This window comes from Apis laboriosa, unplaced genomic scaffold (assembly GCF_014066325.1).
Source record: "Apis laboriosa isolate Shangri-la unplaced genomic scaffold, ASM1406632v1 scaffold78_cov150, whole genome shotgun sequence".
NCBI lineage: Eukaryota > Metazoa > Arthropoda > Insecta > Hymenoptera > Apidae > Apis > Apis laboriosa.
In genome coordinates, this window is record NW_025224442.1 from 400905 (window position 1) to 414646 (window position 13742).

Sequence of the window (13742 nt, forward strand, 5' to 3'; positions counted from 1 at the left end):
ATTATAGTGAGAATGTATAATGAGAATTCATAAAATTAATTTTCTTTCTCCAACGGGTTTTTTTTTTATTTTATAGATATTGTATATTTCATTATTGATTAATTTTTTTCAACATTGCATGAAAAATGCATGTAATTTTTTACGCGGGAGAAAATTTAAAAAAAATTTTAAAAATTCGGACTTTCAATTCGAGGTAAATTAATTAGTCAAAAATCAAAATTAAATTAAATCATTTTTGGCTATTCGAAATATTTTCGAAATTATATTTTAAAACGTAATTTTACCAAATATTTTCATATCCCCACAACAATTTATTGATAAAAATATTTCCAATCGATTCTCTCTCTTCTTGATAAATTTCAAATTCAATTAATGAATACAAAAATGAAACAAAATATCGAGAGTAGAAAAAAAAGCGCCCTTTGAAGAAGAATCTATCGATACATGAAAAATACGTTGGTCGTTCATACTTTATCGTTTTCATTCAACGTCCAACTATTCGACACAATCGATTACTATGTAAATCTATCGTGAAATTTATCAATATCTTTTCGAGCATCAATTTCGTGGACACGAAATGGATTGGATATGAATCGAAAAATTGAGTCGTAAAACGAGACAAGAATCAAATACAGGGATCTACTTTCGACTACTTTTAAAAAAATATATAATTTAACAGATTTAAAATTTTAATGCAACAGGTAAAATATTAAAGAGAAAATTTAAATCGATAATCCATGATTCTGGATTTGTCAAACTGATATTTCTGATCATCTATAAGTTTGCAATTAAAAGAATTGTTTATCGATGATCTTGAAGTAGAAAGTTTTGTGACTGATTGATTCTTGATTGTGTCTTTGTGAAAATAATTTGGAATATCTCATTTGTTTATTCATAATAGATAAAAAATAAAGATAAAATTATAGTAATTAAAGTAATTAAATATTAATTTTAAATAGTTCCAAAAATTGTTATTTGATAAATATTATTATTAATTACGAATGAAATTTGAAAATTTGGATATAATTTATACGTTCCACCTTCTTAAATCTTTTCTAAATTTCAAAGTATACATAAGACCTCGTAGATCGTAGCCATCCATCACTCAGAGAGTGATAGGATTTTTATCGATTGAAGGTGTCGTGATAGAGTATCAATATGTCAATTATATAGCCTTTGAAGCGTTAAAAAAGAGGAATTGGAGATTGTGATATAATCGAAAATTTCATATTGAGTGAAAACAGATATAAAAATTATTACATTCTTGAAATGATAATCCAAAAACTATTTTCGTATATGCACTATCATTCATGTGCTAAAAATATCGACACGATAAAATAACACGATAAAATATCTCAACATCTTCGAGATTAATTTAATCTAACAATCAAATTTTAATTCACAAATTCAAATCACAAATTTTTTTCCCAAATGTATAATAATTCATCCAATCATCTATTATCCAACTCTTAATAAAATAATTGCTGAATATTTTCAAATAAATAAGAAGTAATGTATGCGAATAAAATGATTATTGACGGACGATGAAAGTTTTCAGAAGGAATTTTCCACGTTGCGGCGTCCAGATCAATCTGCCCAAGCTTTCTGGTCGATGAAGACTGAATAAATCTAAGGAAGATCCGTAAGAAGAAAGAAAATGGTAGATAGATACGGGAGCGCTACTTTAATTGACCCGTGAAACCTCGGAACAGTTCAATCTCATGCCGTGGAGGCGATAAGTCAGGGTGGAAAGGTCAAATTACTTCGATCGAGAAATCAATTCGATTTGCTTCGAAGACCGAGTTAGATTCATAAAAAGGGAAGTTAGCCTCCTGGGAGTTTGATGCGCGATGATCGATCGATTCTCGATCAGGGTGCGATGAAACCCATTAATGAGAAGTCTGAAATCGAAATATGAAAGGTGAAGGAAGATTTTTTTTTTTTTTTTTATTTTATTTTCGCTATCATTTTTCATCGTTTGACACTTGAAACGACAAATTGACTTTTTAAATTTTTGTTTCACCAAGTTTATGAAACGGATTCCAGAGTTTAATTCGTAGAAAGAAAATTCGAGTTTTCAATTGAATCTATATATTTAAGAAAAATATTGGTATATTATTAAAAAAAAAAAGAAGACAAATTTTTATCAATGGGATTGTATTTGAAGTTTCATCAACAGTAAACTTTTAACTTGAATTAATGGCAACGTAATAAATTCTTCTCTGTTTTTCACGAAAACATTGAAATACTTTTCTGTTTCCAATAAAATTTTAGTTATTTTTAATAAATTATGAATTTCAATTGCATACATTGTAAAATAAATTTTTGATTAAACTTTATAAAATTTATTATTATTCCAATTCCATATCTTTTATCGAATTCTTAAATTCTAAACACTTATTTGTATGAAATAATAATTCATAACACGAAAATAAGAATTAATTTTAAAAATGTTATACTTTAGCGCTCTCATGCGGCGCGCTCGTTAATTAAATTACGCATCGGCTACGGCGGCAAATTTAAATTTATTCCACAACAATATATTTTATTCCATTGCGTACGAGTTGGAAATAAAAACTTGTCGATTATCTACTTTCATTGTACACATCCTGAGAAGGATTTTTTAAGACGTTCAACTTCTTTGACCATTTAAATTTCACGCTTTATGCAGCTGGAGTCACGCTTTATCGCGAATACCCGGCTTATTGCTCCAGATACGGATCAGTAGCGGTTTTTATGAGCTTGAACATCTGCGAAATAATTTCCTCCGGTATCTTCAGCGTGTGGAAGCAATAAAATTCGCCCGTTTCTATTTCCCGTGTACCATCCACGATTCTTTTACGCGACACGCGGGAAATGTTTCCGAAAGAAAAACGTTTTGCAAAGGAAAACGAAGAGGCGGAAATAATAGGAATTTTCGATGCGTGCTTTGGTCCTTCTTTTTATCGGCTTTTACCTTTGATCTTTGGGGACAAATTCTGGAGAATGCCAATAGTTTTCGTTGAATAATGCTTGATATGCATTGTATTTCTTGTGATTGTTTGAATATTGATAATTTTCAAGGGGAGAAAGTTAATAGAATGAAAAATTGAAAATTGTAATGATTATTTTTTTCGATTTCTTAATTCTTCGAATATTAAAAAGATAATGATTTGCAGAAGGAAGTTAATAGAAATAAAATGAAAAAGTGATTTTCTTTTGATAATAAACAATCAAAAAGAAGTAAAAAATTTAAGAAGTGTGGAATATTTATAGTTTTTATCAGTCTGCTTCGAAATTCCTTTCATTCAAAATAAAATTAGTTGTACATTATGAAATACTATTTGCTGAAAATTATTTGGGCAAATTTTAAAAAAAAAAATCCGTGAAATTTATTGGAATTATTAGGAATGGATAAGATAAAAAAATTTGATGAAAAAATGAAGTGATGAAACAAGCATTTAAACAATCTAAGAAATATTTCTTTATACTCGCTAGAGATATGAAATATCTCGAATTTATACAAAAATTTATATCAAAAGTTTGCCCAAATAATGCGTATTTATTTCTCGCGAAAACATATTTATTCTTGGAAAAGAAAACTTCGTATTTTTCAATTTTCATTTATCTCTCTGCATTTCAAAAACTTATAGTACAACGATATATAAAAAAAAAAAACATATAATTATTTATAAAAGAATGTGCAATATATTAGTATACAAATTTTTCTTTAGTTAAAAATATAATCTTATTTCTTGTTATGTAAATAATATTGCTTATCTCGAGATACTACTAAGGTAATTGATTCTACAAATATTTCCAAACCGACATATCGCAAAAAAGTAAATACATAATAAAGAAAAATAAAGAAAAATAAATTATATTAACATTAAACAAATTCTACATTTTTCAATTATTGACATTCAATCTTAATTATCAATAAAAAACTCATGTTTCTATCAAGATAAAAGGCGCACAATTACAAATAAGACATAACAAAAAAATATATAATTTCAAAAATTATTTTCCTTATATTTTAAATTTCGATAATAAAATTTTAACTCAATTCATTAATTTATCACTATCAATTTTGCTTTCATTTGCTGTCATAACTAATACTCTATTTCTACAATTTGCATTTCAAATTAAATACATGTTGAATAATTGAAAATAAAATACAAATTATTCCAATATAATAATTTTAAGTATCTACATATATTTAAATATCAAAAATGGAAACATGCAAGCAATAAAGAATAAAAAATTTAGGATTAAAATGTAATTAAAAATTTTTTTTGCATGTTCTATTATAAATCTTCGACAATGAAATTCTAATTCAACAACCAACACCATTTTTTTTATAATAAATCATTCTTTTATAATAAATCAACCAATAACGATAACGTTCATATTCTTATCGTTCTTTCCACGTATTATGATCACATTTGCCCAAATTAAATACGAATTCTATTCTAAATTCTTAGATTATAATTCGAACTTGTAACGAAAAATGTTATCATTGAACACTTTGCCTCGACATCAACCAGAATCACGAATTTATGGGATATCGACGAGCAGGCTTTCATCGAGCTCGTAAAGCCTGCCTTTATGGCAACATTATGCCGGATCGAAATGGCTGTTTTTCCATTGCGAATCACGCCTACCTTCGACAAAAAACTGATCGCTTTTAAACTACGACGATTCAAACGACATCTGACCAATTTTTTAAACAACTCCTCTTCTCTTATTCTTAAAGTATCTACGATATTTTTGGATAATTCTAATTCTTAATTGATTGAATGATCATTGTAAATAATTTAAATAATTTCCAAGACTCCTCAAGAATATTTTAACAAAAATACTTTCTTACAATGGTTGAATTGTTACAATTGAGAAATTATTATTATCGTTGTTGTGTTTGTTGGAAGAAGTAGAGAAAGGTTCGATTCTTAAGGGAATGGATATCATGGATAGTTAATGGTCATGGTGGCGCTAGTATCGCATCATTGGTCCTCACAATGTTAAAAACAGGATAAAAAATGAAAATGAAAACCTGGTTTAACGTGAAATGGAATAACTTTGATCAGTAATGTGAAATGGGACAATTTTGATCTGGAAAGAACGTTTGCTTTTGATTTTTAAGAACTGTTTTCGTGTCGTAGTATTCAATACTAGGAACGAGGAAAATTTTATTTTCAAGTGAATCGATAGCATCAAGGAAATGGAAATTCCTTCCGAATAAAAACGTGGAATAGTTTAGATCAGTGATAGCACGAGTTTCCTCTTTCGATCTTTGAAAATTATACTTTCATATTGAATTTGGAAAATAAAATTCTATTACGTTTCTGCTTATCTATCGAGTTTTATAGTCGACGTGACAATTTTTATCAAATTGTGAAAATTATTTAACAAAAGATAATATTAGATTATTCAAATATATAAATGTGCAAACGATGTGTAAGCGAAATCTTTTAAAAAATCAAAGATACCATCCAAATAATTTACTTTTTCGATTATAAATACTAAATTTATTAATATATTAATGTAAAATTAAAGATATTGATTTAATTTCAATCTAATTTCATTTAAATTTATGATTTTTCCAATGTCATGAAATTTTTATCCAATATTTACTCGATTTTTAGAACACATCAATGTCTCAAAATAGAAAAATTCGCATTCCTTTTTAGCGTGAAATAGTTGCAAAACAAATGGTGATCGGTGAAAAAAAAAAGAAATAGAAATCTCGAGACAGATCGGCAATGAATTATGAATTAGCCTTGAACTCGAAGGTAAGCCATTGAACTGAATTCACAGTGGAACAATGAGGTCGGTTCAATTACATTTAATAGCGTTGAAAGCGCGGGACCATTGGCTCTCGTTGTTTTAATCCGGTGAACGAGATCACCGCTGTTCTCTCGCACACGCACATAGTTTTTTCTCTTTCGATGACTTTCCCAGAGAAATCAGATTACCAATAGCGGAAAATAACTTTTAACACTGGAATTATTTTTTTATTTCTGCAATTATTAATCTCGTGACGAATAGTTTCAACCATAACTTTCAGGTCATGAATTAACAAAATATATTTTTGTCACGTTTGTAGAAAAATATAATAATCGAATATTTGAAAACTAAAAAAAAAAAAAAATTAAAAATTATTTTTAATAAAGAATTAAAAATAAATAAATAAATATGTAAGTATATTGGCTATAAATAGTTAATGGTCATGTGGCGCTAGTGTCGCATCATCGGTCCACAATATTAAAAGAATACAATTGTTTTTGAAATAATTGAGTATTTTGAATTTATTTATTCATTTTTATTATGTTACCTTAATTGTAATTATAATGTGTTGCTTAACATGATCACGAAAGAATCTTTAAATTAATGACATTCTGAAAATCACATCACATTATAATTATATGATAAAATAACGAATTAAAAAAAGTTTTAATGTAAAAATTAAAGGTCACGATATTGAAACTGCAACGATATTTTTAATCATTTATGCATACTTAATAAATATATGAATACTTAGTAAGAATTTGTGTCATAATATAATTTCATATAGTAAGTTTCTGATAAACTGTGTGTTTGACAACTTGTTCAAGTCTGTGTGATATTACAGAGGATAGATTAAGCCATGATATTGCATTTTTGACGAATCGATATCCCGGAAATGATAAATACATGTACGAATTATTAATAATTGCAACAAACAAAATTGCATCATGCATTTTCGATATCTTTCTTATCACGTTTTCTGAAAGTATCATTTGAAAGTTGCATTTACTTTTCAATATAAATTACGAAGAACTTCGTAATTTATAAATTACAATGAAGAATGTAATAATAATAATAATATTAATGTTTTTTTGCTAAAAAATTGTAAAGAATAATAAAAAATAAAAGAATTAAGATAAGATATTATCAAATGCTTTTATATTTTTTTTTACTATAATCTACTATAATGTTCTTTCAATGAAAAACAAACATTGGAATTATTCAAATTATGAAATATAAAGGATTTTTCGCTTGCCTTTGACGAACAGAGACCTTCACGGTTCATGATAATTACTTACACGCTTTACAAACTGATAGCATTGAATCAGCACATTGTGTATCAAGCCTTTAGTCAACGAAACGTATGCAAACATGAATGGCCAAATACACGTGCTCGAGATCTATAACGAGAAGCTCAATTGATAGATCGTTTTCATGTATCATCATATTATTTACGAAAATAATAATCTTGTTACGAAGTAAATTCTAATCAATACAAATTAATATGATATAACAATAATGAATATGATGATAAAAATGTAATAAATAAATACGATGCCATATGAATAATGGCAAGCTCGTTACACAATAAATTTAATATTATTTACATTAATATGAATATGAAGACTTTAAAAATACGAATGAAAGTTAATTAAAGACTTATAACAATTTGAAGTTTGAAGTTTGAAACAAATTTGAAAAAGGATCTCATCGCTGTTGGTGAAAAAAAAAAAAAAAAAAAAGAAAAATAGAAAAGTTTTACATAATATTTATGTTTGTTTAGAGGAAAAATTGTTAGTATTTTTTTTTAATGGTAATATCTAGTAACAGTGAAAGAATGTTTTGAAAAATATTTTTAATTAAAATTTAATTTTATCTACTAAATTCTTCTGAGCTGAAACTTTTTGTTTCTCGTTCCAGTTTTCATATTAGATTAAAGATAGATTAGATTAAAGTTATTCTATAGTTAAAATATAACTAAATTAATACATTTAATCCAATCAAAGTATAAAGATAAAAACAGATTAAACAATAATGATATTCGTTCGATGGTTAAAAAGAAAAATAATTATTTTTCGAAATATTAATAATTGAAAGCAAGATTATTATTCCACGTTTCAATCACGTCAAATAAATAATTTCTCGCCATATTGAAAGAAAAATTATTATTTTATGTTTCGTGTAAAATGAACGATGTAATTTAATTTTCGGTAATAAATGTAAAAATGAAAAAAAATAAAAAAAAATTCTAATTAAAATTAATACGATGGAAAATAAGTCACGAAAAATAGAAAACATTGATATATCGAAAAATTCGTATAATAAATATCGCAGATGTACCGATATAAATGCAGCTGTGCCCCGAGTATAAGTGAAATATTGATCGTATTTTCAATGATTTTAAATTGGAAATAACATTTGAAAAAAATGTATTATTTCACCAAACATCTGCTGAACAAACTTTTGCTGAAATTGTTATCGATTACTTCGTATCAGACAAATAAATATCGGTGATAATTTTTGTTATTGGCATATTAATATTTAATCCAAAAAGTGATTGCACTTATAAAAATTGATTATTTATATCCAACGATTTTATCGGTTATATCAATAAATGAATCTATAAAACTTGAGTACAATTATTTTATTTATCGACTGTGCATTAAATAAATAAAATTGACATAAATTCACAATTACTTTGTAACAAGTACATCGACGTAATAAACGATAATTAATTTGATAGCGAGCTATTATTGAAAAATGAAGTAATAATTTCTCGTGTGATAATATTATAATTTTTACGTACTTAAAAATAATTTGAATTATAAATTATCAAATTTTTTTTACGATTTCACGGAAAATAATTGGAATATCTTTAAGTTTGAAATGGGTGAAATAATGAAAATATCGAAAACGAATTTCTTCCAACTTTCAACATTTTTTTTTTTTTTTTTATATACATTAAATATAAATTTCAAAAATTCTAAAATTTTTTCCTTATCATTTTTTACGATTTCATAAATTGCAATTCTTGGCAATCAAATAAGATAAAAGCAAATATAAATTTCTCAAAAATAATAAATTATTTTAAATTCCAAAATCCTACAATTTCCTACAATTTTCTAAGATACTTAAAAAAAAACCATCTAACAATTTTTCAAAAATTTCTTTACAGAATGTCTATTCTCTGATTTCTAAAAATAAAGTCCATTATATTTTGTTCTGTCAAATCTTTATGTAAAAACGACCGTGATTTTTCAAAAATCTTGCAAGCAATTATTTTTTATCGATCTCATTACTGTTCTAATTCCATTTCCTTTCCACATTTTTTTTTGTTTGAATTCTCATTCCGTTTAATGTCTGCAAAAACGTCGAATCTAATGACACGTGTGGTCGACTGAAACGATTGCATAAAAAGGATAAACGACAATAAGTACCGTTTCTCAAAGAAACTTGCCATCAACCTTGCATCGAAGAGATATGTAATAAATAAATGATAAACTCGCTCATTGCTATGAAATCTATGAAACTCTTTTTATATTTTGCAATTAATTACGAGATACGAGATACAACGTTTCCGGAATTTTTTCGTGGAACAAAGAAGATACTATTTTTATCTAACGATCTAACAATCTTACAAAAAGATACGTGAGATTGATTATATTGATTTTTTTATCGAATCCTTATTTTTTTCTTTTTTCTCTCTCTGTGAAGAGTCATATGTTATATATATATATATTGTGTCTTTTGTTCAAACTAAGTGTATTTATATATGTAGTTGATTTACAATGCTCTTGGAAAAAGTTTTTTAACAATTTGATTTGTTAGAAAGTTTGAGATTCTCTTTGAAATAAGAAGATTTGGAAGAGTTGAAAGGAATAAATAAGTTCGCGAATTGAACTTTTTTGTTTTCTTTAGTTTTGTTTTGTAAATGAATTGAATTAAATATCGAACTTTCGAGTTTGATTTTCAACGATATAAAAGAGTTTTGGAAATTATTACTTCAAAGATTAAAACTTTTCAAGATTTTTTCAAGATTTAAAATTTTAAAAAACTTTTGAGTCTCGATGATTTTAAAAATTCTGATTTTAAAAAAAATCTGTATGAATACTAAAAAAATTTTAATTTCAAATTCCAAATCAGTATTTACACAATTTACAAAAAATTCTATGCAAAATTGAGATTAAATTTTCCCCAAAATTCATAAATCTGCAACTACATAAAATATAAAAAATTATTTTTACGTTCAAAAATCTTCCAATAAATTACAAATCTATACATCATTTTCCAGAATATTCGAAACTATTGCGAAACACATTTTGTAATATAACATCAATTGTTTATCACGCTCTCACAAGAAGAAGAAAAAGAAGAAGAAAAAAAAAAGAGAAAAACAGCGTAAATATGATCGAATCAGAGGAAGTGCATGTTTTCATAACAATCGAGTCAAATCCTGTTCATGTTTAGTACTTCCTATATCGCTCTAAAACGTAATATCCCGATGATATCAGAATTTCATTCATTTTATCAACCAACCTCACGTATACGTGTACATATATTCGATATGTAAAAGTGGACTAAGTTTATCTAAGGTTTCGAACCGTTCTGATAATTCGTTCTTGCGCGGAAGTGTTGCTTAGACGACGAGAAAATTTATCGAGAAAATTCGAATTTTTATTGCGGTTATTAAAATATTGGAGGGGAAAAAACGAGAACTCGTGCAATTATAAGTCGAATATGTTATCGATTGTAATTGCACAAGCGTGCAATGACTGTCGAATGTTTGTGGTCAGAGTTATTAATAATTTCTTTTTTTTTTGCTCATTTTGATACGAATAATTTTTCCAAGAATTTTGATATTAAATAAAATGTTGTCGATTGCCCTGGGTTGAATGATTTTATGGAACGATTCTTTCTCTGAAATTTATTGATTAATTTTTAATTAATCAGAGAAGATTGGATACAAATGTAAGTAAGAAATTTTTTTGAGTGACACAATGATACCGATAGTGATTTCAATATCTAAACAGATATCTAAACAAAGATATCTCCTATTTTGTACAAAACACAATTCGAAATCTATTTTTATTTTACGGATCGTTGAAATTTTTTGATAAAAGATCTATGCTTGCTTTTAAATAACTCTAATCGACCTTTCTTTTTTTTTTTTTCATAGATGTTCTCATTTCGTTTTAATTACTCTACAAAATTACATTACCCTTTTACCGTTTTCGCTCATGCCGTTTGCTTTTTTTTGCAGTAAACAAATAGACAATAAAGAGAATTTTCAATAGTCGATAAATAACGAACGAGCAAACGTTGTATCGATTCACGAATTATCGTCTAATCGATCTAATCGAATTTCTCATAGCCACAACAATCGAAATTATTTTTCTCGACTGAGGTGAAAGGAAAATACCACTGGCAAATATAGAAACCGACTATAAACTCCGACATAATTATTCGTTCTCGAGTATTATCGTTATAATTACCAGGCATTGACTCCTCGTTCCTCTTTGTTTAAACGATATCAATTTGCCTGGAATAAAAAGAGGATTTAATCAATCGAAGGCTAATTTCCTATTTAGTATTCGGACAAATGGTAATTCCATTAAGATCAATTAAGATGGAGTAAAACGATTTATTAAAAATTTCGACGCGAATGGATAATAAATAAAATTCATTGATTAGATATTAATGGAAGTTTCGTCAAGACTTATGCATAAATTGAACTTATATATTTTGAAGACGTGTTTATGGAAGAAAAGACTTCTAATGAATCCTGAACTAAACCAATTTTATTTAATTGGTGAAATTAATTTTAAAAATTATACAAAATACTGATTTAATAATTTAATGGAGATTAACGTGTAAATTTACTAAACTAAGAGAGGATTTGTCTTGGATTTTTGTACAAGAACTGTGCATAAAATTGTAAAATTATTCTCAACATATATTCAACCACTTTAAATCCTTCCAAACACGTTTCTTCAACATCCTAATCCAAAACTCTCTTCCTCAATCTCAAATTCATCCCAAGAACAAAGAAACAAAAGAAACCAACCCTTCTCCAAAAAAAAAAAAAAGGAAGAATCCCAAAAAGAACAAACAAAAATCTCTCTCTCTCTTTCTCTCCCTCTATTTCTTTGTCAAAGAAAGAATATCTGGGCCAAGAGTATATAGCTCGTTAAACTTCTATTATTCTAATTAGGAAACAAGATTTTCATATTCAAGATAATTTTCATTACGAAATCAAGAATCCCATAGAATTATACGTCTAATTTTACCGATTAGTGAAATTGCAACGATAAATAAATACCATAGAAATTCACTTAACAGTCCACGTTCAGATAATCGAGCTTCTATCTATCCTTACATTACATAACCACCAGTCAGGGACTTTTTTTTATTATATCAAACTATATAATTACAACGCACAATTTTCTTCTTCATAACAATCCATTAAAACAACAATTATCCACCGCTATCTGTCTCCGACTTTTTTTTAAACTCGTTCGCTTATTTTTCAACATTATTAATTTCTCAGAAAAAAAGAAAAATCGGCCAACCTAAACACCTGTACACACGCGTACGTTCGTACAAAAAAAAAAAAAAAAAAAAAAACGAAAAATAAATAACCAAGATCTTCTATCACACTACTCCGTTGTGTATATACAATAACGACGCGAGGCCAGGGTATCTAATTCTACTTGGAAGCAGAACGCAGCGCCTCTCCGCGCCTTGGCCGTTTCCCTTTCACTCACCTATAGCAGTCCATGGCCTTGCGGTTGGCACGTCTGATGGAGGCGGCATCGGTCAAGGAGGCGATCAGAGCGACGCCGAGAAACGCGAAAAGTCCGGCTGCTGGCATCCTCGTTCCTCCCGAGAGGGGTGGGTGGCCAACTGAACGCGGACGAGTCAAATGGCCGGCTCGAGACACTTTATTCCCGCTGTCACGGGAATACAATGCGCGTCCCTCGCTTCTTTCTTCCTTCCTTCCTCGTCCACCCACGGCAAGCTAGCTGCACGCGGCTGAATCGTACGACGATCGACCGACCGACTGATACGCGCGTGGAGCGCCACTTTAACGTACGAGCAGGCAGCGTTATAACGAGCGATCGCGCTCGGCCTTCCGCTGACAGTTGGCTTGGCCGCGGTTGCGGCAAACGACGCGACGCACGACGCGAGCGGAAGCCTCCACGTCTGTAAGTCCCAACCTTGTTGTTGTTAAGTAATAAGGAGAGTCGGTGAGTTAATCGCCGCCGAGCGACGATTTGCACGGAGAGACGGATGGATAAGTGTGGGGAGGGAAAATGCGGTTACGCGGGTTATAGGAAGTTCGGTTTGGCCGGACCCTTTCTGCACGGTGGACGGAACCGGTGGTCGGTTTATATGTGTGTGGCCAGGTTGATAAGGAGGCGCTGTTCATTGGTCTGGCACGGAACACTCCCCCGGCGTGATTGGTCGCCGATTAAAGTTTCAGCTACGTTTATCTTAGGCCAAGGCGAAAGGCTTCGCGCGACCACTGTTTTTTTTCTCGGGATCTTCTTCTTCTTTGATCGCACGTGACGAGGATCTGTGATCGAACGCAACGGAGGACACTACGCGTCGTCGCGATTTCGTGGTGTGAATCGGGTGTGCGGTGGTGTTTGGTGGTTTCGTAGGTATATTTTTGTTTTTTTTTTTTTTTTTTAAGGGAGGATAAATTTGATTTTGTGAATTTGGGGATTGTGATGGTGGGTGAATGGAATTCGAAGATGATTTCAAGTGGATTTTAACAATTTTGAGTGGTTTCACGAGTGGTTTATATACATGTGGAGAAGTTGAATTTGAAAAAATAAATTTAGGTGGACAGATGGGTGTGTTTAGCTATTAAATATTATCTGAATATTATGAGTAAACTACGGATGCAAATTTGCATTTGTACGAAATTTGAATGTGTTAAATTGTATGATATTTAAGGGATAAAAGAGATG

At 29.0% G+C, this 13742-nt stretch overlaps 1 protein-coding gene across 1 annotated transcript in view; it reads right to left on the reverse strand.

Annotated features, from left to right (window-relative positions):
- LOC122719469 (trehalase-like) overlaps window positions 1-13428 on the reverse strand; it is a 37977-nt gene extending 24549 nt beyond the window's left edge. Inside the window, exon 1 of the mRNA XM_043945292.1 lies at window positions 12531-13428. Within this exon, the coding sequence (XP_043801227.1) occupies window positions 12531-12637 (107 nt within the window). The 5' untranslated portion in view covers window positions 12638-13428. The remainder of the gene's footprint in view (window positions 1-12530) is intronic.
- Window positions 13429-13742: the final 314 nt, after the last annotated feature.